Source organism: Hyla sarda, chromosome 2 (genome assembly GCF_029499605.1).
Source record: "Hyla sarda isolate aHylSar1 chromosome 2, aHylSar1.hap1, whole genome shotgun sequence".
In the NCBI taxonomy this organism is placed as follows: Eukaryota; Metazoa; Chordata; class Amphibia; order Anura; family Hylidae; genus Hyla; species Hyla sarda.
This window is the reverse complement of record NC_079190.1, coordinates 60574417-60600451: the sequence shown is the minus strand read 5'-3', so window position 1 is coordinate 60600451 and position 26035 is coordinate 60574417. Positions and strand designations below refer to the sequence as shown.

Here is a 26035-nt window from a genome sequence, read left to right as displayed (position 1 = left end):
TTACCGAAAAATGTACTACGTAGAAACGGAAGCCCCCAAAAGTTACAAAATGGCGTTTTTTTTTTCAATTTTGTCTCACAATGATTTTTTTTCCCGTTTCACCGTAGATTTTTGGGCACAATGACTGACGTCATTACAAAGTAGAATTGGTGGTGCAAAAAATAAGCCATCATATGGATTTTTAGGTGCAAAATTGAAAGAGTTATGATTTTTTAAAGGCAAGGAGCAAAAAACGAAAATGCAAAAACGGAAAAACCCCCGGTCCTTAAGGGGTTAAAAGGGGTTGTGGCCATACTGTCTTTTTGAGATAAGGAATTGCCCAGCCAGCTAAGCATTGGCTGAGGCAGGTCACCAGTGCGGTCAATGAGTGGGCACTTTCTTGTGTAGAGAGGACAGAAGGAGATGGTGAGCAGCAGGGACCATGGGAGGCAAAAACAGCTTTTTAATATATATTTTTTTAGCCCAGCCAAAATTTAATATAAAAATAAATTGCTATACATTTAAGTAAACATTTAATTGTCTTATCCTATAAAAAAAAAATTATTTGAAGGAGTTGTTCTGTTTTGGTAGCTAGCATATAAATGATCACAAATGGCTCTGCTGCAATTAGCAATAATGTCTGGAAGAACTGCAAAGTAAGTCTCCTTTGTCTAGGACACCAGCCATGCTGTAAACTAGACTATCCTGAAAGTAATTATGTAATGAACAACCTATGAAATGGTAAAAGAATAAATGAACAGAAAACACATACTTCTGGACTTGGCATCAGGTATTTCCAGGCCATATAAAGGTTTGCTGTACACAGTCCTATTAATATTCTCAGTAGTTTGACTTTGTTGACAATCCGTTTTAAGGTTATACAAGAATTTGGTCGTCTTTCTCAGTGTAGGCAGGATGGCTTTAGGTATCTGGTCAGCTATACTGCTACTTTTGCAAGAAATGTCACCATCAGCTGCCAAAGATGACGAGTGATCATCGGAAATAAGTCCCACAAGATGTTTATTGTTGCCTGAGAAATTGTGAGGTAGTTTTTCAGATTTGGTTTTGTGCTCCTTATGTTGTAAAATGGTTATAATGCAATCCCCATTAGTGTAATCGGTCTCATTACAACCTTTTGTTTTAGTCTCATTCCTGTGCTGTTCTGAATCGGTCGATGTTGAATTTTCTATCGCATTACGATCTCCACAACCACCAATTTCAATAGTTACAGTTTTCTCTTGTGTTGTATCCGGGAGGTTCAGTGGAGTCCACTCATATGATAAGGATATTTCTCTTGTCTTCTGCTGTACTAAATTGCTGTTTACATTAAGTTTGTCTGAATCTAACAATGTATTTTGCTCCTCTGTTTTTTCTATCAGTGAATCATTTTTTTCATGCATGCTATTGAATGGTTTATTTTTTCTTTTAATTCGTCTATCGATTTTTACTTTTCTCAATTCTTGTGGTTTTTCATTGGTAAAAAAGATGGATAAAACATCCTCCATTCCTTCAATTGCATTCTCCACCACCTGGCAGGCGTCCCCATCTCCAACGGCATTCAGAACAGTTCTCTTCTGTTGTGCCTTCAGACAATCAGATGACTTTGCCATGTTTTCAGTAGTAATAGTGTCTGCTGTAAAATAACAGATAGGAACACAGTTAGACAGGATGGTTTTCAACTTTTCATATCTATTTATTATTTTCCCATAAATCAATAGTGCATGTTAGAAAATATAAACTCTGTATGTTATACTTCTTTGTTTCAAAGTGCTAATGGTGGGGGTTAAGGACAGGGGATAAGATGTCTGATCGCTGGGGGGTCCAACTGCTGGGACAGGGGATAGGGGATAAGATGTCTAGGGGCAGAGTACCTCTTTAAAAAAAAAAATGGAAACATGGAACTTGCCTACCATCAATCCCCCACTGTTGCCGAAACCTGTACTTTTTTGCGGAAGCCATATGTAGCAGCAACATCATGGGGCCATTGCATGCAAGCATGGTTTTATCCGCATGTGGTGTCTCAACATAGCACAAGTGCCAGCAACCCAGCCTGCTCCATTCAAGCAGGGAGAAAAGAAGATTTTTTTTTGTACTCACTGTAAAATCTCTTTCTCGTAGCCTTCATTGGGGAACACAGAGACCATGGGTATTATGCTGCTGTACACTAGGAGGCTGACACTAGGCAAAAAAATAAGTTGGCTCCTCCCAGCAGGATATACCTGCCCCACAGGCACTGAGCTAATCAGTTGTGTCACAAAGCAGTAGGAGAAGCCAAACTACAAAGTAGATACGTCCGAAGGACATCAGAAAGTAACAACAGGCACCGTAAATGGGTGGGTGCTGTGTTCCCCGATGAAGGCTACGAGAAAGAGATTTTACGGTGAGTACAAAAGAAAAAATCTCCTTTTCTCGGTCGCCTCATTGGGGAACACCGAGACCATGGGATGTCCCCAAAGCAGTCCCCGGGGTGGGAAAAACAACCGGCAGAGAAAGGAAGGCCAGTCCAGAGACTGTATAGATCCATCTGCAGAGGAATGTGGTCAAGACCCAGAGGAAACTGGAATCCAGAAACCAACCACCTGGAAGCCCCCACAAAACATGAGGTGAGACTAGGACACGAAGGAGGAAGCCTTCTAGAGACTGGGACCCTACAGCCGATCACATGCGACGAGAAATGGTCGCCCTGGAGGCCCGCTGGGCCAAACAAAGTCCTGGAAGGAGAGCGGAATTGCCTTCCGACGAAAAGACACAAGACGCAGGACCACCAAGGCCTGGCCCAACGTGGACGAGAGCGATAAGAGAACCCAATTCAGAGATACATCCAAGCAAACATGGCGAGGAGACACCAACCGCCATAAGAGAAACTGTCTGGAAATGCTCGAAGGGAAAGCCCTGCAAGGAGGCCAGCCTCAACGACAGGAGCACGCTCAGCAAGAAGGCGGAACTCAAAGAGTACATTGGAAGGTGGGGAAAAGTGCATCACAGGAAGGACTATGCCTGTGTAGGAAGCGCATATTGGCCTGACAGGGGTAACCTGGATGACCAAAAGGCCTTCCCCAGCAGCGCCAACGAGCCCCTAAGGAAAGGCAAAAAGAAGGTTAGGACAGAAACAACTGTAACTATGCCAAATCCTGCAGCACTCTGTCGAAGGTGAAGGCCAATGGCAGGGAGAAGAAGAACAGAAACCAAAGCCGCAAACCATCGGATAATAGGAGGCCAAAGGACGACGGCTGCAAAAGCAAAGGCAGGAAACGCACAAGACCTGCATAACTCCCTCAAGGCAGGGGAAGTGGAAGGGATGAAAGCCCGACAGCCCACCAAGCTACTGGGTGTCCAGCAGAGGAAGGGGTTAACGAGATGGCTGCACCAGTCATAGCAGGGGTCATATAAGGCTAACAATACCTCCCATAGAGAGGAGAAATGCAATGAAAACATGAGAAATAGTAGGCAACCTACAACACGTGCCCTTATACCGGGGGGGGGGGGGGGGCAACAATGACCACATGAGTAATCATAGACACCCTACCAGCAATAGTAGCAGGTCGCAAGACCACAAATACACACTGCATGGAAGGGAGAAAGTGAAGGATGAAAACTAAATGTCTGTAGTGCAGGTACACCGCAGTGCGCTGGCTGTGAGGGCTACAGCAAATAACATGCGAATTACTGCCCATGGAAGGCCACAGATACTCAACATATGGATGGGGGCACATGCCATCACTGACATGTGCCCAATGTATACACAGGGCCACTCCACTGGACCCCCCATGTTAGTGGCAGGGCACCACAACTGCTACCGCAGAGGCAATTATGGCACGGCCTCCAGCCAGAACAGTGGCCGATTACTCTACAAACCAAAGGTACACCATCCATGGAGGCAGAAAAGTGGTCACCACCGCTGTAGAAGTTACATTGCATCTCCCGGGACACATTCAGTGGACAACTGCCACTGGTAGCGGAGGACTGCGCAATCCTCTGGATGGTGTAGAGAGTCCGTTGAATACGCAGGGTCACCCCTTCAGCAACACAAACAGGTGGAGTACCAGAACTGCAGCTGCGGGAGACATCATGTGCTCAGTGGGGCAGTAATGGGTCCATGCAAAATCGGTCTAACTACACGTATAGTGAGGTACCGGAACTACAGCCGCAGATGCGACAGGCAACACGCTCCCCGCAGGAGACGTAGAGGGTCCATTGCACATCGGTCAACTCTCCCTCATAGTGGAGTATCGGAACTCCAGCTGCGGGAGACCTCTTGCTCTCCTTGGGTCCATGCTACATCAGTCTACCTACACGTATAGTGAGGTACCGGAACTGCAACCGCGGATCCGGCAAGCAACACGCTCCCCGCAGGAGACGTAGAGGGTCCATTGCACAACTGTCAACTCTCACTCACAGTGGAGTACCGGTACTGCAGCTGCGAGATACATCATGCTCTCCATGGGCGTAGTAATGGGACCATGCTACATTGGTCTACTCACACGTATAGTGAGGAACCGGAACTGCGGCAAATGGCAGAGGGTCCATTTGACATTACCCCCGTGGTAGCTGCAAAGAGTCCGTTGCACACGCCAGGGCCCCCCATCCAGCTACCTCGCACAGGTAGTGGGGTGATTGAGTGTAAGCCACAAATCGGTATAGGCGACCGATGGAGAAGGAAACAGGCAGGCTACCACCAGGTTACTTGGTATTCCCCAAGGGACGATAAGGGCAGTGTGGCGAGCCACGCTGAAAATCATCCCTAAGTCTGTGCACGTGTAAAAAAAAAAAAAGACATAACCCCCGTGAAGCAGACCAACAGGTTGCTGCAAAAAACAGACCAAGATGAAGAAGTTACTCAGGAAACAGGCTAGAAAGCACGTAGTGTGGACTCCAGGCAACAAATGCAAATAGGTACAGTACAGAAGGTCATGTGCCAAACACCCGGACCCAAGGCCGAGCACTTCAAATGCTGGAAGGGGACGGTCAGGTGTAACACTTCTGACTGATACAACCCCATATGGCAATTCACTCATGCTCAAGCTATGAGCCAAGGTGAATTAGAGCACTGCAACTGAAGATACTGCGATAGCGGGCAATGCATAGGGTGATGGAAGCAAGCTTCGAAATCAGCCCCTGTCCTCAAAAATCTATTTAATATATGGTCCATACTCATATGGAACGCTTCACAAACTTGCATCATCCTAGCGCAGGGTCAAGCTAATCTACTCTGTAGCATTCCAAGATATATAGATATGTTTATATTTATTTATTTACTTATTTTTTATTTATTTGGTATAGGTCCTGCAAAAGCAAGTACTTTAGGAGGTAAACTGACAAGAACAAATACTAAACTTGACTTGAGAACAGCCAAAAGGCAAAGGATCTGGGGAAATACCAAAGAAAAGCCATGCAGACTGATAGCTATTTTTGTCCACTAGAGGGGAGCCTAACCGAAGAGAGAGGACAGTGCTGTACCACCATCCAGCCACTGGTGGGTGCAAAGCGCCCATGACAATCTTTTTTTTATTTTTTATAATTTTTAATAAATAAGGAGACCTGGGGCAGCATGTCAGAGGGTCTCCAGTCAGCATGTAAGAGTGGCCGCAAAACATGTGCAGCGAAAGGATGGGAGAACCTATGACCCCCCCCTTTAGCCGACAAGGAGCGCAGTAGGCACACAGGGGAGCGTCAGGGAGGGGGAGAGGAAATACAGAAATCCGTGGCCCGATGAAGGGGGGAGGACCATCCCCTGGAGTAATGCGCTGCTAGTCATGAGGGGTCTGGGCCAGCACTATCACGTGTAATGGTGGCTGAGGAGCTGGGCCTGTATGCAAAAGGGAGCCCCAGAAGAGCATAGAGAAGGGAGAGGGAGGGAGGGAGGGAGGGAGAGGGGAAATGTAGTTCATACTCACCTACGGACTCCATTTTCTTATACTCATCCTTGAAGCCTTCAGTCAGCTAAAGGCCGAGCGGCATCATGCCAAGCTGCCATAGCGAGGTGGGCAGGAGCAAGTGGGGGACCCGGACCCAGGGTACTACCGCCAGGCGCTGACCGTTGGCGAGAAGGAGTTGATGGCCCATACTTTATGCACGGTGTCCCTTCATCGCATGTGGGAGATCAGGTAGCGCCATGCTCCTGTCGTCCAACCTAGAAAACTAATAAGGAAAAAAACCTAACTAGACATCCCTAGCTAGAAAATAATAAAAGAGAAAAGACCAGGTCTGGAGAGCTCCAGACCTGTGTCTGCCTCCTACTGACACTAAGCTAAAACTGATTAGCTCAGTGCTTGTGGGCGGGTATATCCTGCGGGGAGGAGCCAACTTCTTTTTTTGCCTAGTGTCTGCCTCCTAGAGGACAGCAGCATAATACCCATGGTCTCTGTGTTCCCCAATGAGGCGAGAAAGGTATACCATTGTGTTAGCACCTTCTTTGCTGAGGGCAGCATAACATACAGACAACAACGCCGTTTGTCTGTCCCTGACACCATAGCATCCTGGGTAATTCTGATCTGCAACAGCAGATTACAAGGTGAATCCGCTGGAGCAGACCCAGCCCTTTCACCGATGATTTCCCTATGCACAGTGCCGGGAACTACAGCATGCTACAGTGCCATTGACAGACTTCTGAAAAAAGGATGTCATCTCTTAGCGAGGGCAGCATAACCTACATGAAAGGTTCCATTTAAGAGACACCCCGCAAGTGGAGTAGATGGTTGTACGGTATACCACTTGCTGATTCAACTTTTATTATTATGCCCAATTAAAGCAGAAGAATGTATCAACCAGTAAAAGCTGACAGCAGAAAGGCCAGTACTGGCTTATGAGTTTAAACAATAGTGAGCAAATATATATTTTGTAGGGATTCTGGAGCTAATAACTGCTTGGCCTCCCAAACATTAAGGTTCTACTTCTTTTAGAACTCACCAAGCTTTGAGCTATTGCTTTCAATCTTTTGATCAGACGGTGGAGCTGAGGAAACTTGAGCAACACCGTTCATGTTGGAAAACAGACTTCGTACAATCTAAAAGTAATAAATTAGAGATTCCAGAGATGTGTTGGTTGTAAAAGATTACATAAATCATAATGCTTAGAAAATTTGTAAATGAAAGACGTGACGTATTCGTCTTTTCTTTACTGATCCTGACAAATACAGGAAACAAATCTGGTGATTTTTGTCATGGAGTAATCCTGTCAGGGCTATATTTGCCATTAAGCACCCATGGGCCTGTGCCTAGGGCAGCAGAATTGAGAGGGCAGCACTTCAGTGAGTAAACAAATACTTTAGATGTAGCTGCTGCCGTCATGCTCTGGTATGCAGAAAACAAAATCAATTCTCCCCACCCTTTGGCTGAATCCTCATGGGTCCAAGCTGATGCAAATTGATCTGTTGAAAAATACTGAAACTGCCCATAAAAATCTTTCAGTGGTAGATCATGGTCAGAGATCACATGTCAAGAAGGCTGTATTGAGCTACAGGATTAACTCCCCCTCCCTCGACCTAGGGTTGACGTACACATTTCAGTGCTGGAAATTAAGTCCTGTAAGTCAATCAATCAAGACAGGGAGGGGTGGGGGAGGGAGTAGTTATGCATCCTGCAGCTCAGCCTCTTTGGCACTTAAAGGGGTACTCCGGCGCTTAGACATCTTATCCCCTATCCCGTGGTCGCCGGTAATCAGACCCGGAGCGAACATGCTCCGGGGACTGATTTTAACTGGGGTGCTGCGTGCAAGATCACGGGGGTCCTGCCGCAGGGATAGGGGATAAGATGTCTAAGCGCCGGAGTACCCCTTTAAGCTCTGAGCATCATCTAGAGCTGACAGAGTCCCTTATACAAAGTAATTATTTAAGGGCACATCAATTATTATATATTTTCACTGCAAACAACATAATTTATTATATTTTGATAACAAATGAAAATTATTTTGTACTAAGTACTAAACTTAAAAAAAGTATCTTACCACTACATCTTCTTTACCAAATTCCCTTGCTTTAGAAACTTCTTTTGCTTGATCTGCAAAGCAATAAAGCCAAAACATTGTGAAGCAAGTATAGAATTTGGGGAAGGGAAGAGATTTGAGTATATGCTTTATTATTTTTCAGCTTCTCCCTATAACATTATTTCTGCAGGGTCTCAAGATCAGGACCTGCTGTATGGGAGGGGGAAACATTAGCAGTGACCCACTGTTGTCTAAAAGCATTATATTCAAGAACCTCAATAGTATTCTTTTTTTTTTACAGTCATAATGAACAGGTACATACACTATTATCACTAGATACTAGTACATATAGGTTTAAAATAAAATAAAAAATATTTACTAGCCACATAATCCTAAAAACCAGCATATTAAATGGTCACACCATGTGATAGCTTTTGTGATTCTTAACATATCTGTTAGGGATGAGCGAATCGAATGTGGTGAATGCGAATTCATTAAGAATTTCAGGATAAATTTGATTTGCAACGAATGCGAATATCACCGCGATTAGATTGCACAAATCGCTTCATTAAACTTAATTTAGTGCGGTCCAGGCTCCAGGACATCTAAAATGGCAGATACACATGTGAGGATATGGGGCAAGGAATCTTGGGAAGGCGGGATGACCCTGAATCACATGCAGCCTATCAGCAGCCAGCCACCCCGTGATGTCACAGCCCTATATAATCAGCAGCCATCTTGCGACCAGTCACATCAGCGTTCTATTACAGAGAGAGAACGACAGACAGCAGTGTGTGTTGCACAGAAAAGCATTTTTACAGCAGCAATTCATCTCCCAGTCACATACGCTTTCTATTGCAGAGAGAGGGAAAGAGAGCAGTGTGTTGCACAGAAAAGCTTTTTTACAGCAGTGATTCACCTCCCAGTCACATACGCGTTCTATTGCAGAGAGAGGGACAGAGAGCAGCGTGTGTTGCACAGAAAAGCTTTTTTTACAGCAGCGATTCACCTCAAGCCCAAATCCAGCTTAGAAGCACTGATAGGGAAAGGTGAGAGATTAAGAGAGAAAGTGAAATTTTGGGTGTATTACAGCGGTGATTCACCTCAAGCCCTAATCTAGCCTAGAAGCACTGATAGGGAAGGGAGTGAGAGAGAGTGCAATTTTGGGGTAGTACACAGTGACTGCGTGCTACAGCACTGGTATGTACAACAATTGAAAAGCTAATACTAGCCAGCCATTTAGGGTGAGCAGAGCACTAAAACCATATTGTACTCTATTAAGTGTAAGCTGTGCGTACATCTAAGTGGTGTACCATTTTGTTCCTGTTAAAGTCTTAAGGGTCTAGATATTGTGAAAGGTGCTTCTGCAGGTTAACCTGCACTGACGTCAGCACCGCTTATGAATATTCATCCGCTCTCCCTCCAGTTAGGAGCGGCAAAGAGAGGGAGAACTGGAGGGAGGAGGGATGAATATTCATAAGCGGCGCTGACGTCAGTGCCAGTTAACCTGCAGAAGCCCCGCCGGTGCCAGTTACAGCAAGATATACACATAGAATAAAACTACAATTGCGGGCGAACAGCCAGGCGGATCTGGGTAAGGTAGGGCGCGTTTTAATCAGCGTCTCCCGCACTATCCACCAGTACTGTGGATAGTGCGGGAGAAAATATCTGACAGTTTTCCTTTAAAAGAAAATGTTTTCCAGTGGAGTACCCCTTTAAGCATACTGGAGCGCATTGTCCTCCCCTCATAAGTGCATACCACATAGGTACATATAAGTGGTGTACCATTTTGTTCCTGTTAAAGGAGTAGTCCAGTGGTGAACCCAGTGGTAAACAACTTATCCCCTATCCTAAGGATAGGGGATAAGTTGCAGATCGCGGGGGGTCCGACCGCTGGGGCCCCCCGCGATCTCCTGTACAGAGCCCCGACAGCCCGTGGGAAGGGGCGTGTCGACCTCCGCACGAAGCGGCGGCCGACACGCCCCCTCAATACAACTCTATGGCAGAGCCGAAGCGCTGCCTTCGGCAATCTCCGGCTCTGCCATAGAGATGTATTGAGGGGGCGTGTCGGCCGCCGCATCATGCGGAGGTCGACACCCGCTATCTAGCCCGAGAGCCTGGCCCTCGTACAGAGAGATACCAGGGGGCCCCAGCGGTCGGACCCTCCGCGATCTCAAACTTATCCCCTATCCTTAGGATAGGGGATAAGTTTTTCACCACTGGACTACCCCTTTAGAGTCTTAAGGGCCTAGATACTGTGAAAGGCCGGGCAAAGGTACACACCTGCTACTGTTCTAGACAAATACTGTTTAAAGTGTAGGGAAGCGTATTGTACTCCCCTCATATATGCACTTAGTATGTTAGGCAGAGAAGTGCAAGGACGTGCACAGAGGATTGGCAGAGGCCTAAATTCATCAGAAGTTGCAGCAGACTAGGGGCGAGTGGCAGCAGGAGTCGCATCCAGAGGCCTGAGCTCCCGGTATCAGCTAGCGGTAGTGTCTCTACCAGCAAACCAACTGCCATCATCGAATGGTTAGCACGGTCATCTTCATCACAAGTGACATCTGACACCCCCAGTCAACAGTTGGGGGTTCCTCAGACACAACCCTCAGTTGGCATGGCCTGGGAGCAGTCCCTGTCCTTCCATTGCCTCTGTACTATGCTGTTCCTTCCCCCACAGAAGTATCTTATGCTGTGGGTTCAGCTCCACTATTTAGTGAGGACGATCTAGAGGACAGTCAGCAGCTACTGCCCAGCCAAGAAGTGGAGGAGACATACGCCGCTTCTTCCGCTAGGGGGGCAAGTAGTGATGAGGAGAGTGGCGTGGGAGGTGGTGTTACGAGCGTTCAGGCTCCTGAAGCAGACACTGTTGAGGAACCTAAGGAGGACATCAGTGACGTGCAGACACTTGTTAATTATGATTAAGCCGATCTGGGAGCTGGGTGCAAAAGGGGCTTCATCATCATCAGAAGAGGGTTGCAGATTGCCTGTGAGGCAGCAGCTGAACCAACAAGGTGGTAGCATGGTTGGCAGTCAGCATGGTGGCAGAAGTGGAAATTCTGGAGCCAAACGTGCCCGGGGTAGACCACCTGCTTTGCGGCAGCCTACCTTCCCCAGAGGTAGTGGAACAGGGGTTCCTGGAGTCAGCAGCAGTAGCAGTCAATGCAGATTGTTTGTGGGAAAATCAGCTACTCAGCCGTGTGGTAGTTTTCCATCAAGTATTCGGAGGATGTTAACCTGGCCACATGCAAGACTGTCCCAATGTTGGCACCACGGCCCTGGGTCAACATATGCAGCCTCAGAATAAAGCGGCCTGGGAGAACCGTGGCTCCGATGTGGTGGTCGAGCCTGCTGCATCACCCAGTGGCACGCCCCTCCCTGTTTCAGCCAGCCAAGGCTCCACCACCTCAGCCGAAGGGAGCTGTGTGTCATACCCATCTTCTGTCACTCCAGATGCTCCTGCTCCCCCTACTTCGAGTCAGTCATTCTGCCAGCAATCCATCAGCAAAGCCATGTCCAAGAGACAACAGTATGCGTCCACTCATCCAACGGCACAGAGGCTGAATGTGCTCCTGTCCAAGTTGCTGGTGCTGCAGTCCCTTCCTTTTCAAGTGGTGGACTCTGCACCTTTCTGAGAACTGATGGCTTGTGCCGAGCCGGGGTGGAGAGTCCCAAGCACTCTTTTCTTTGCAAAGAAGGCAGTACCAGCCATGCACAATTTTGTGGAACAGAAGGTGGGCCAGTCCTTGAGCTTGTCTGTGTGTATCAAAGTTCATGGCAGTGCCGACGTGTGGAGCTGTAACTACAGTCAGGGACAATACATGTCCTTTACGGCCCACTGGGTGAATGTGGTTCCTGCACAGCCACAACAGCAACTTGGAAAGGTCCCGCCGTTTCCGCCTCCATGCTCTCAGGTCGTTGGTTCTGTGACAGTGTGCGACTTCGCCTCCTCATCCTCCACCGTGTCCTCAGCCTTCACTGCACAGACAGGTCTCAGTGTCCCTCCAGCATACCATGTGTGCAAGGCACGGCAGTGTCACGCAGTTCTTTACATGGTTTGCCTTGGCGAACGGAGTCACTTAGGGGAGGAACTACTAAAAGTAATTCATCAAGAAATCGAAACATGGCTTACTCCACAAAAACTGGCAATGGGAACCATGGTGACTAACAACGGGAAGAACATCTTGTCTGCACTGTGACAAGGAAGCCTGAGGCATATGCCCTGCATGGCACATGTGTTCAATCTGGTTGTCAAGCGGTTCCTGAAGTGTTCCCCCCCATCTGCAAGATATCCTAACAATGGGAAGGAAACTTTGCATGGACTTCAGCCACTCGTACACCGCAAAGCACACCCTCCTTGAGCTACAGTGTCAGAACGGTATCCCCCAACATAGTCTGATTTGCGACATTTCCACATGTTAGAATTCCATCCTCCATATATTGGACCGACTATACGAACAGAGAAAAGCCATCTCCGATTTCTTGATGATCCAAGCGGATAGGGGGACTCCCCTGTGTAACTTCAATGTCAACCAGTGGCAGCTCATACATGAAACCTGCTGTTTGCTCAGGCCCATTAAGGAAGCCACATTATTAGTCAGTCGCCAGAATTATGGGATGAACGACATCATTCCACTGCTTCATTTACTACAACACAAGTTGAAACTAAAACAATGACTGGTCATTGCTCTGGTGAAGTGGCGCCCACATCTCACGGCCACATGAGCCCTGTGGGAGCTGAACTGAAGGTGGAGGGGGAAGGCACGGTGGAGCACAGTTTAGGTTTCGCGAGATGTGCTTTTCTAGTCATCTGACAGGAAAGGAGGAGCAGGAGCAGCCAGAGTGGCTAGAGGGTTATGAGGAAGGCAAGACAGAGGATCCAGACACACTGTGGCAGTATGCAGTGGAGATAGACACAGGGAGTCCCTCCGAGTCACTTGCACAAATGGAACGATGTATGCTCACTTGCTTGAATAGTGATCGCCGAATTGTCACCATTCGGCAGCGGGATGACTTCTGGCTCTCTACCTTATTGGACCCTTGCTACCGACACAAAATGGTGGGTTTTGTACAACCACTGAGAGAGAGGACAAACTGACCTACTACAGAGACATCCTCCGTAGTCAGTTGGTCGATGCCTATCTGCACCATCGTCCATCCTCTCGAAGGTCTGAATCGAGGGGCCATCTGCACTCACCTTCCACTGCCATGGCTGCTGGGGAGGGGTGGGGTGGCAGGAGCAGTACCAGCTCCATCAGCAGCAGCCTGAGTCTACCGTTGCTGATGAGTAGCTTTCTTCACCCGCATAGTGAAGCAACTTATACTGACACTAAATGGGAGACTTTTAAAAATATCTTAAATTCTCACTGTAAGATGTATATACCTTATGGGAATGGCGCAGGGCCAATATTTAAAAAAGGGGTCAAAAGGTAACCCCGGGAATTATAGGCCTGTTAGTTTAACCTCCATTGTATGTAAATTGTTTGAGGGTTTTCTAAGGGATGCTATTTTGGAGTATTTTGATAAAAATAAATGTATGACTCCACATCTGAATGGCTTTATGAGGGATCGTATATCTGGATTTTTCCAAAGCATTTCATACGGTGCCACATAAAAGGTTGGTGCATAAAATGAGAAGGATTGGACTGGGGAAGAATGTGTGCAAGTGGGTGAGTAACTGGCTCAATGATAGGAAACAGAGGGTGGTTATCAATGGTACTTATTCCGATTGGGTGACTGTTACTAGTGAGGTACCACAGGGGTCAGTCTTGGGTCCTGTTCTATTTAATATACCGTATTTATTGGCGTATAACACGCACTTTTAAAACTTAAATTTAAGGCAAAAAGCCTGCCTGCGTGTTATACGCCGGTAAGTCTTCTGGTCACTGATTTGAAGCGGCTGCAGCAGCGTCTGCTTGTTAAGTATTAACAGCACGGCCGCGGCCACTTTAAATCAGTGACTAGCGGCGTCTCCTCCCCGCACTGTCACTTGTTTTCTCCCGCACTATCCACAGGTACTGGTGTAGTGGATAGTGCGGGAGACGCTGATTAAAATGAGTTCTACCTTGCCCGGATCTGCGCTACCTTTTAATCAGCGTCTCCCGCACAATCCACCAGTACCTGTGGATCGTGCGGGAGACAAGTGAGTTTTACTTTTCATTTTCCCTCCCTCCCCCCTCCCTCATCATTCCCCCTTTACCAGCTTTTTATAGTTTTGTTTATTTTCCTTACCTGTCTGCGCTTCGGCAGGTCAGGTCAGGCGGAGGGTCTTGCGGGGTCAGTGAAGCAGATGAGTTACGTCCTCTGCCGGCTTCTCTGTGCGGCATCACCCACGTCACTTTTCATTTCCTGTAGTCGCCGACGAAAAGTGACATGCCGCACAGAGAAGCCGGGAGAGGACGTAACTCATCTGCTTCACTGACCCCGCAAGACAGCCGAAGCGCAGACAAGTAAGGAAAGGGGAAGAGTGGTCTTCAAACTGCGGACCTCCAGATGTTGCAAAACTACAACTCCCAGCATGCCCAGACAGCAGTTGGCTGTCCGGGCATGCTGGGAGTTGTAGTTTTGCAACATCTGGAGGTCCGCAGGTTGAAGACCACTGGATGCCATAGGAGGAACATGATGGGGGGATGATGAGACAGGGGGAAATTATGAGGGGGGGGGAATGAGACAGGGGGAAATGATGAGGGGGGGGATGATGGGGGGATGAGACAGGGGGAAATGATGAGGGGGGAATGATGAGGGACATGATGAGACAGGGTGGGGGGATGATGAGGGGGGGGGTGATGGGGGACATGATGAGACAGGGTTGGGGGATGATGAGGGGGGAATGATGGGGGACATGATGAGACAGGGTGGGGGGATGATGAGGAGGAATGATGGGGGACATGATGAGACAGGGTGGGGGATGATGAGACAGGAGGAAATGATGGTGGGGGAGGCATTAAATGCTTAATGTCTGTATGGCTAGTGGTGGTCTATGACAGGGGGAAATGATGAGACATGGGGGAATGATGAGACATGGGGGTGGCGATGAGAGGGATAAATGTGGCACAGGGACTGATAAAAGGGAAGGAATGATCTGGCACTGGAGGGGACAGGACCAAACTGAGGTGCAGAAGAAAATGAAGTTGGGGGGATGATGTGGCATTTAGTCCAAGTCATTTATTTTACATTTTATTTTTTTTACTTAAATTTACTTACGCCGATAAATACGGTATTCATTATTGACCTCGAAGAGGGGTTGAATAGTAAAGTAGCAATCTTTGCAGATGATACTAAACTCTGTAAAGTGGTAAACACTATAGAGGACAGTGCACTTTTACAAATGGATCTGGATAGGTTGGAGGTTTGGGATGGGAAGTGGCAGATGAGGTTCAACACTGATAAATGTAAGGTATGGGGAAGAAAAATCCGGGCTGGGATTATGTATTAAATGGGAGAACACTTGGGATGACTGACGTGGAGAAGGACTTGGGAGTCTTAGTTAATAGTAAATTTAGCTGTAGTGACCAGTGTTGGGCATCTGCTGCCAAGGCAAATAAAATCATGGGGTGCATCAATAGGGGCATAGATGCCCATGACAAGGAAATAACTGTACCACTGTACAAATCACTAGTCAGACCACACATGGAATACTGTGTACAGTACTGGGCACCAGTGTACAAGAAAGATAGAGTGGAGCTGAAGAGGGTTCAAAGACAGGCAACCAGAGTAATACGGGGAATGGGAGGACTACAGTACCCAGAAAGATTATCAGAATTAGGGTTATTTAGTTTAAAAAGAAGGCTTAGGGGCGACCCAATAACTATGTATAAATAATATCAGGGGCAGTACAGAGATCTCTCCCATGATCTATTTATACCCAGGACTGTATGTATAACAAGGGGGCATCCTCGATGTCTAGAGGAAAGAAGGTTTCTACACCAGCACAGACGGGGGTTCTTTACTGTAAGAGCAGCGAGACTGTGGAATTCTCTGCCTGAGGAGGAGGTCATGGTGAACTCTGTAAAAGAATTTAAAAGGGGTCTGGAAGCATTTTTGGACAACAACAACAACGTTATGGATTCTAGATCTATATCAACTCAGTAGGGACTCATTAGGGTTATAGGTTTAACGTGATGGACTCTGGTCTTTTTTCGACCTTATGAACTATGTTACTATGTAGAAGCAGGTAGACATGGAGCAGGACCTGAACCAGCAGGTGGTGGCATTACTTGACATGACGATGCCAACACACCTTGAAGATCCGCTGGACTTCTGGGCAGCCAAACTTGATTCGTTGCTGCAACCAGGAGATTTTGACCTGGAAAAGCTGTCCTGCCGGCCAGTAGTGTGCCATCAGAGCGGGTGTTAAGTGCGGCGGGGGCCATAGTCACCCCAAGGAGAACTAGTCTGTCCACGAAAAATGTGGAAAGACTGACCTCTGTGAAGATGAATCAGGCATGGATCAGCCTGGATTTCCACCCACTAATGCCAGATTCATCAGAGTAGATTGACCATGGTGCCACACCAACACTTCACAAATACATATAGTGCAAAACATGTTTAACCCCTTAAGGACCACGGGTTTTTCCGTTTTTGCACTTTCGTTCTTTCCTCCTCACCTTTTAAAAATAATAACCCTTCCAATTTTGCACCTAAAAATCCATATGATGGCTTATTTTTTGCGCCACCAATTCTACTTTGCAGTGAGATCAGTCATTTTACCCCAAAATCTACGGCAAAATGGAACAAAAAAATTAATTGTGCGATGAAATTGAAGAAAAAACGCCATTTTGTAAATTTTGGGGGCTTCCGTTTCTATGCAGTAAATTTTTCAGTAAAAATTATACCTTATCTTTATTCTGTAGATCCATACGATTAAAATGATACCCTACTTATATAGGTTTGATTTTGTCGTACTTCTGGAAAAATTCATAACTACAGGCAGGAAAATTTATACGTTTAAAAATGTCATCTTCTGACCCGTATAACTTTTTTATTTTACCACATACGGGGCGGTATGAGGGCTAATTTTTTTGTGCCGTGATCTGAAGTGATCTCTAGCGGTACAATTTTTGTATTGATCGGACTTTTTGATCGCTTTTTATTTATTTTTTCATGATATAGAAAGTGACCAAAAATGTTATTTTGTACTTTGGAATAGGGGGCTATAACACTGTTCACTGCAAAGCCATAGCTTTGCATTGATCAGCGTTATCGGCGGTCGATTGCTCAAGCCAGCATCTCAGGCTTGGAGCAATCAATCGCCGAAGGGACACGCCGGAGGCAGGTAAGAGGACCTCCGCTCGCGTCCCAGCTGATCGGGACACCGCATTTTCACTGCGGTTGTCCCGATCAGCCCCACTGAGAAGCCGGGAAGGTAACACTTTCGTTTTAGACGCGATGTTTAACTTTGAATGGCGCGTCTAAAGGGTTAATAGCACACGGCACCGCGATAGCTGCCACGCGCTATTAGCCCCGTTTCCTGGCTTCAGATACATGCCAGGACCAACCCGATATGACACGCGTTATATCGCGGGAGCCGGCCAAGGACGTAAATATACGTACTTGGTCATTAAGGGGTTAAGGTGCTGCTCCCCAGTTACAGACATTCCTCCGCATCAGACCACAAATAAGTATTGAGGATATGCATTAGCTAAAACTTAAAGGGGTATTCCAGGAATTTCTTTTATTTGACTATGCTACAGGGGCTGTAAAGTTAGTGTAGTTCATAATATAGTGTCTGTACCTGTGTGTGATGGTTTTCTCACAATTCTTCTGTGATTTTAACCCCAATATTTATTTTTACCAGCATACAAAATGACTGTTGTCTCAGATTTTTCCTAGGTTGCAATGCGGCCGAGACCTGACCTCACTAGTCAGCTGATGACAGGGAGCCTGTCTGCTTCAATGGGTGGAGCGATCGCTTGGTGGGAGAGAGATCAATCTGCAACTAATGCAACAGCTGTAGGCACCTTGATTGAAACCACAGGTCTGTTGAATGGATGCAGCTAATTTATGTTTCAATGGGTGGGGTGGCTGATGTGTAGGAGGGAGGAAAATGGAATTATGGGATTTGTAGGCAATAAGAAAAAAAAGAAAAATCAAACAGGAAATACTACTTCACAAAAAGCTAGCCACAGTGTTATGGTAATCTCACAACATAGCCATTTAGCCCCAAGACAAGTGCATATCCTTCCTAAGCATGTCCATAACTGTCTGGCAGGTACGTACTAAAATCACCTTATGGTGGATAACCCATTTAACTTTTCTTAGGATAAAATACATGTACCCAAAATTTTTGGGAAATCAAACAATAGGAAAGGTGTGCAAAAAACACCATGTGCCACCTACTACACCAAGTATTGATGTGATGCAAAGACCTCTTAAAGTTTGAAAGGAACAACGTATGGTTCATTGTAACAGGTGTGGGTAAAAAAAAATTCCCCTCTAAGGCCCTACTCTCGCATTATTAATTCCCTTCTTCGCAAGTGTTACTCGCCCTAAAAAGGGTGGCCCCACACAGGAACCTCTCCCTATTTCCACCTACAAACACTGCCATTTCCCAGGGTTTTTAGGTGGAAATAGGGAGAGGTTCCTGTGTGGGGCCACTCTTTAAGGGCGAGTAACACTTGCCAAGAAGGGAATTAATAGTGCGAGAGTAGGGCCTTCCGGGGGAAGTTTTACCCCCACCGGTTACAATGAACCATACGTTATTCCCTTCCACCTTTTAGAGGTCTTTGCATCACATCAATACTTGGTGGTGTAGGTGGCACATGGTGTTTTTTGTACACCTTTCCTTTTGTTTGATTTAAAAAATAAATTTGGGTACATATATTTTATACTAAAAATATTATTAAAAGTTAAGTTTTACGTAATGCATATACTCAATACTTACTTGTGCACACTAACACTTTTAGAAAAGAGACCGTTTTCTTCTGCCTACCTGCCTCAGCTAATATTCTGATCCTGCCACCCGCCTGATGCCACACATCAGATGCCAAGTTCTCCTTTTCTCACCCACTTTAGTCACCGGCTACTGGTATTGCCACCCACCACTCCTACTATGTCACCGCGTCACTTTCAGGACTCCTGATGCTGCTGATGCCACCTCCAGGCTGTCTCAAACTGCCACCATATGTTCTCCTCATGCTGCTGCCACCTCCAGGCTGTGTCATTCAGCCACTATATGGTCTCCTCATGATTTTGCCACCTCCAGGCTGTGTCACTGTACCGCCATGTGGTATCCTCATGCTGCTGGAACATTAAATAAAACTTTTTAGGTTCATCTATCTGAAATCTTCAATTTAAATGTAAAAAAATATATTTAATCTTTTCAATTGCGAGGCCCTATGGTCTCATCAGGCTGTTGCCACCTCCAGGCTGGATCATTCAGCCACTATGTGGTCTCCTCATGCTGCTGCCCCCTCCACGCTGTGTCATTCAGCCACTATATGGACTCCTCATGCTGCCGCCAACTCCAGGCTGTTATTCAGCCACTATATGGTCTGCTCTTGTAACCGCCAACTCCAGGCTGTGTCATTCAGCCACTATATGGTCTCCTCATGCTTCCGCCACCTCCAGGCTGTGTCACTGTACCGCCATGTGGTCTCCTCATTCTGCTGACACATTAAATAAAACTTTTTAGGTTCATCTATTTGAAATCTTCAATGTAAATGTTAAAAAATATATTTATTCTTTTTAATTGTGACGCTCTATGGTCTCGTCAGGCTGTTGCCACCTCCAGGCTGTGTCATTCAGCCACTATATGGTCTCCTCATGCTGCCGCCAACTCCAGGCTGTGTCATTCAGCCACTGTATGGTCTGCTCTTGCTGCCGCCAACTCCAGGCTGTGTCATTCAGCCACTATATGGTCCCCTCATGCTGCCGCCAACTCCAGGCTGTGTCAGCCAGCCACTATATGGTCTGCTCTTGCTGCTGCCAACTCCAGTCTGTGTCATTCAGACACTATATGGTCTACTCATACTGATGCCACCTCCAGGCTTTGTGATTGTGCCGGTGATTCTAATAGCGACGCCTCTAATCTGCATTTCATACTGAATAACAGTATTATTTCACTAACCCAGCACACACCCAGCAAGGCAAAGTGTTCTACACCCCTACTGAGGCTCCCTGTAGGCCAGAAATACAGATTCGCCACGAATAAATTACGAACGAACCAAATTTTTTCGGAAATTTTGGCAAATCGGCCAAATCGAATTTTTCAAAAGTTCCCTCATCTCTAATATCTGTAAGTAACTTCATTAACCAAAAAAATTCCTTACACAAGAAAATAAATCTCTTAAATCTTAGCTCACTAGGCATCTCTGTTGTCTGCAATCTACTGTGTACGGACTGTTCGGTGAAATCTGTCTCTAGTAACAGACAAACCAAGACTGTGCACAGGAAGTGAAGTTAAGGCTGAGCTACTGCTATGTGCAAAAGAGGTGGAGAGAGCCTGGGCTGTGTACCTGCAATCTGAGCCTATCTGCTTCTTCTAGAGAATCTACATTGAGCTGGAAGAGAGAAATCGGGGCTTTCCTCTTATCTCTGACCAACCATTAAATTCTAGGCAGCTGTTCCTTATGATCATACTACTTTATGTGCACAACGCAGCGACCATAAAGTTAGCACCCACTTCTTTTTATCTCATAAAAAGTCATCATAATTACCAGCAGAACTTCAGTGCTTAGAGTAACCTCTTCCTTGCTGTGCCGCTGATTTTCATTTCCGCTTACATAGTACTTAAAGCCAAAGCATTTAAGCAATGGACTTAATTGGACAATGGACTTAATTAATTGGTACTAAGGGGCCCAAGGTGTGCAGAGAAAATGTCCCACACCATAAGCCAAATTCTCACCCTGCCATATGAATGTCACAGGTGGAATCAAGTCTCATCAGACCAGACAACATTCTTCCATTGTCCAATTATGGTAAGTCTGTGTGAATCGTAGTCTCAGTTTCCTGTTGGATGTGTTGTGCATTTAAAGATGGTATTCTGCATACCTTGGTTGTAACAAGTGGTTATTTGAGTTACTGTTGCCTTTCTATCATGTCACATAAGTCTGCCCTTTCTCCTCTGACATCAACAAAGCATTTTTTGTCCCCACAACAGCAGCTCACAGATATTTTTCTTTTTCGGATCATTTACTGTAAACCCTAGAGAAAGGTGTGTGTGAAAATCCCAGTAGATCAGCAGTTCCTGAAATAATCAGACCAGCCCATCTGGTACCAACAACCAAGTCACCTAAATCCCCTTTGCTCCTCATTCTAATGTTCTGTTTGAACTTTAGCAAGTTGTCTTGACCATGTCTGCATGCATTGAGTTGCTGTCATGTGGATTGGCAGACTGCCTGAATTGAACAGGTGTACTTAGGTTGCCAGTGAGTGTATATTTCTTAAAGTTATTTGACTGGCAGTAGCGCTAGTAGAGGTCTTACAAATTGTTCTGCTGTCAGATATACGTATGTGCATAAGTGCGCACAGTAGTGTATGCACACCCGCGCCTCTATGTTACAGAGCGAGATGTACTTGTCACACCTTAACCAAGTTTTTGAATATATATGGGAAGATATTTTACCTTTATCGAAGTGTATTTCTGGTCCGATCCTATTCCTCCAGTAACCGCAATGTTTCTGCCGATGATACTGGACTGTATAGTAATCCTTGCCGTTTGCAGGGAGATCTGCCCCGGCCGGCGGCGTCTCTACCTGCGTGCTTCAGAGTGAAGATGATAGTAAGTCCCGTAGCTTTGAGTGACGTCACTACAAAGATAGTTGGGCCAAAAAAATCCAACAGCATTTCGGAGAATATCGTTCTCCTTCCTCAGGGATGACTTGGCCTCTCAAGACTGGACTATATATATCATTCACCCTGATTACCTGGTTATCTACATGTATTAAGGAGATGTTGTAGTTTGTACACAGTTCATATTCAGCTGTCTGACTCTGAATTCTGGACATAATTAGCACAATCCATATTTGTTGTGCACAAAAACGCACACAAAAAAAAACATGTGAATACAGTCGTAAGGATTTTTGTGTAATTTTCCAAATTTTTTATGGTTTATTGTTCCAAAAAGGCGAACATCTCAAAGTGCACGTTGAGGCCATACGGTACCAGTGTGTTAAGGTTGAAAGTCCACCTGCATTCAGCTTTGGATAATTGGAAAATATAGTTTCCTCCTCTTGTAAGACCTCTACTAGCGCTACTGCCAGTCAAATAACTTTGTTTTGTATCTATTATTCTAATGGTTATACAGGGATCCATTAGATCGGCAATATAAGCTGCTGTGGGGCACATCATTTTTTCCATAGCGCCAAGGTGTTAAGAGTATCCATCAGTGTATATTTCTTGCTGTTTATATAGCACCAACATATTTTACGGCATTGAACCGAGGTTGTTATCACATCAGAACCTAACCCCAATGGGGCTCACAATTTAAAGTCCTATCTCACAAAAACATAGGTAAATATTCGCTGAAAGACACTTAAAAAGCGTTATCCCAAGGTTAAAAGTTATCCCCTTTCCATAAATGTCCTACAAGTGAATTAAGCAGCAGCGCATGTGATCATCCACTCCTCTTTTCATTGCAGAGTTTAATGTTGAGCAAAGTTCGGAATTCCAACACAATGTGAATGGCTTGTGGTTGAACATACACGCTTCTCCATTCACTTAGGGGGCAACTGATATCTGTTCTCATTATAGGTTGGGAGTGCCAAGCCCTACCATTCAATTACTTCTCTTGTGTCCTAGGGGATACTTTTAATTCTTGAGATAACCCTCATAACTATTTGGAGTGAGGAAGTAAAGACACATGCAAGTCAAAATATTTTACATAAAAAAAGTTCATCTAATTCTCATCCAACCATTACAATATGACTATACTATAATATAGATAATATTTTATAAACAAAATAGTTCACAAAAAGCTTTACTAAAAAAGCATTCCCTGTATACTTCACAAAAATCCATTGAAACTTAAAGTATAATGTTTCCACCATATGGGCAAAACACCTACATGCCTTTACTTGACACATGTACTTACAACTACACAAAATGTGAAATAAATGTATATATCTTACATATCTTACCAATAATCAAAGTTGGAGAGGGTGGTGTAGCTAATGAACTCGACCAGGACATCTCGGGATCTACTTCTACACCAAGACTCTCTGATATACTTTTTGCGCTTTGGTTCTATAAAATAATGAGAAAGGTTGGCAGTGAGAGCTGTTTTGTTTCATCTTTTCCTATTTTACGGTAGCAGTAATTTTCATTGACTATATAACACTGGTGTACATATTTTCTCTTTTCATTGTTTATTTTTGTTTCAGTTGTTTAACCCCTTAAACTTTTTTCCTCCTAACCTTCTAAAAATCATGAAAGCTTTCAGCTTTCCACCTACAGACCTATATGAGGGCATGTTTTTTGCCAATTTTACTTTGTAGTGACATAAAAAAACACCTTTTGTAATTTTTTGCGGCTTCCGTTTCTACGGAGTGCACTTTTTGGTAAAAATGACAACTTAATACTGTAGGTCTATACGATTAAAATCAATAATACCCGACTTTAATATGGTGTTTAATGGGGTCCTGGATAGGTCCCATACCACGGCCTTTAGGTGGTCAGGAGTCCAGCAACGGTTCCTTCAGCACTCTTTCCGCAAGACTGATCTGGCAGACACCTGGCGTGAGCATAATTTATCCCAACAAGGTTATTCTTACCACTCCCCGGGCCATAAGTTAGACACACGCATTGATTGGGTGTTAGTGAAAAAGTCTTCTCTTCCGGTGCTGCAATATGCCTGCCATGTTCTTTGTGTATGGTCGGACAATGACAGTCTTTGCTGTCTTTCATTTCCAACCTAGAGATGCCACCCCTTACTCCTGGAGGCTGAACGAGTCGTTGCTGTGCCACCCTCATATTAGGGATGAAATTGGTACCTCGCTGACTGCATATTTTACTAACAATGCCAACATTGAGGCAGACCCTGGGTGGACGTGGATGGCTCACAAAACCACGATTAGAGGGAAGCTGATTGCTGTTGCCTCCGGTCTTAAGCGTGCCCGCTGGAAGACTCAGCACATCCTTGAGCACAAATTGGCTCCCTTAGTTACAGTCCACCAACAACTCCCTAGCCCGTATCTCTTTCATGCCATCCGTTCTACTAAACAGCAATTACATGCCGTCCTATCTGACCGTATGGAGAGGGGTCTTCACTGGACCCAAGCCACTTACTATAGATGGCCGAACAAACCGGATAAACTTCTGGCTGGCATGCGGAGGCAGAGGCAATGCATTATCAGAGTTCACAGGATCCAGATCAAATCCGGGGTTACCTCCTTTTTTTTTTTTAAACATGTTTTTATTGGTTTTCCATCAACTGAATAACAGACATAGAAACAGTTCCAATAGATCCTCCCCCTCCATTCCCATCATAGACATGCCAAAGGAACAGCTATACAAGAACAAACTAATTTGCATAATCGAGGAAGGGAGGCCACACAGAGCAACAACACATAAACACCACACTGCAGACAATTCCATTCACCCACACACATCCAAACATTCCCTAAGTGCTCCTCGGTTCCCATTCAGTTAATCTACGTCTGAGAGGCTCCCCGATTTGGAGGACAAGTAGATACATCTAACAATAACCATGGAGCCCAAACCCTGTCAAATTTCTTCGGATATTTCCTAAAGGAAAGAGACAGTCATCTCAAAACAGGTGCATGGCAAACTTGATTCCCAGGGAGCTCCAAAATCCATCTGCCTCCAACTCCCGTAGGTGTTCCAAATGTGGATTACCCCACAGGGGTGCTCTTGGGGAGACAACCGGCTGAGGGAAGCGACCGGTAACCACCGACCAGACCACCGCCACCGTCATAATAGGCAACATACCTGTATAATGCATTAGTCAGCATCTCATAAGAACCCAAAAGAGCCCCCGCCAAAGCCGTGAAGGTATTGGAAAGGTCCAGGTCGATCCACCAGGCCGCGTACACCAGCTGTGAGGCTAGAAAATAATTATGCATATTAGGGGTGGCTAGGTGCTGCTGCTTAGGTGCCTGGAGCAGAGCTTGTCCCAGCCTCGAGGTTTATTCTGCCAATAGAAGGATCTCAAAGCCAGGTTAAGTTTAACAAAAAAAAAAACCTTGGGAGGAATAATAGGGGACAGGTGAAATAGAGGAACTTGGGAAGAAAGATAATTAAAAAAATGTTGACCCTACCAGCCAAAGACAAGGGCAAAGAGTCCCACACCTGCAATCGAGTAAGAGTAGTGGTGAGTAGGGGATCCAAATTAAGGGCCATAAACTCAGAGTTGGTAGGGGACACGTCCACTCCCAAATATTTAAAGCGGGAAACAGCCTGCAACCCATTAGAAAGTACAGAGGGCAAAACCCCAGTACGAGACAAGGACATTAAGGATGACTTAGCCCTGTTAAACTCGAGACCTCCCCAAACCTCTCCAAGAGACAGAATAAAGCATCTAAGGAGTCCTACACGTCAGCCAAGAACACTAAGGTATCATCTGCATATAGAGATATCTTCTCGGTCAGGGAACCCCCAGTGATCCCCATAATTGAGGTAGAGGAGCGAATCGCCGCCACCAGGGGCTCTACAGCTAAAGCAAAGAGAAAGGCCTAGTGCCCCTGCCCAACTGGAACGCCCCGGAGATCTCTAAATTAGTTCGTACATGGGCCCTAGGGGAGTCATACAGTAACTGAACCCATTTCCGAAAAACAGGTCCGAAGCGGAGGATGCGCATCAGGCACCAAATATAGTGCCACTCAACGGAATCAAAAGCCTTATAGACATCAAGGCTAACCACGTAACCAGGGGAACTGCCCTCCTCCGCTGCGGAAATGTTCAGCTGGAGTCTTTTAACATTAACATCAGTCGCCCTCCCAGGCATGAACCCAGTCTGGTCAGGGTGAACTACTGAGGAAATGACCCCTCTGAGCCTGTTCGCCAGGACCTTCGCTAGAATTTTGATATCAACATTAAGGAGGGAAATGGGGCGATAAGAGTCTGGCAAAGTCGGATCTTTACCAGGTTTAGGTAATACTACAATCAAAGCCTCCCTCAGAGTCAGGCAGGGCCCCAGACTCCAAGGCCACCGTATATAAATTAAGTAGTATGGGGATCA

General features: G+C 45.8%; 1 protein-coding gene across 3 annotated transcripts in view; it reads right to left on the bottom strand.

Annotated features, from left to right (window-relative positions):
• The window catches only part of BRCA2 (BRCA2 DNA repair associated), a 101713-nt gene that overhangs the window by 56298 nt on the left and 19380 nt on the right, over nucleotides 1-26035 (bottom strand). Inside the window, exons 6-9 of one of the 3 annotated variants that reach the window (XM_056561886.1) lie at nucleotides 22977-23082; nucleotides 7921-7973; nucleotides 6886-6982; nucleotides 752-1612 (exon numbers count right to left, since the gene is read on the bottom strand). In XM_056561886.1, the coding sequence (XP_056417861.1) occupies nucleotides 752-1612; nucleotides 6886-6982; nucleotides 7921-7973; nucleotides 22977-23082 (1117 nt within the window). Of the gene's footprint in view, nucleotides 1-751; nucleotides 1613-6885; nucleotides 6983-7920; nucleotides 7974-10182; nucleotides 10259-22976; nucleotides 23083-26035 lie in introns of those variants that run through there. The other 2 variants (XM_056561887.1, XM_056561888.1) reach the window with 2 other exon arrangements.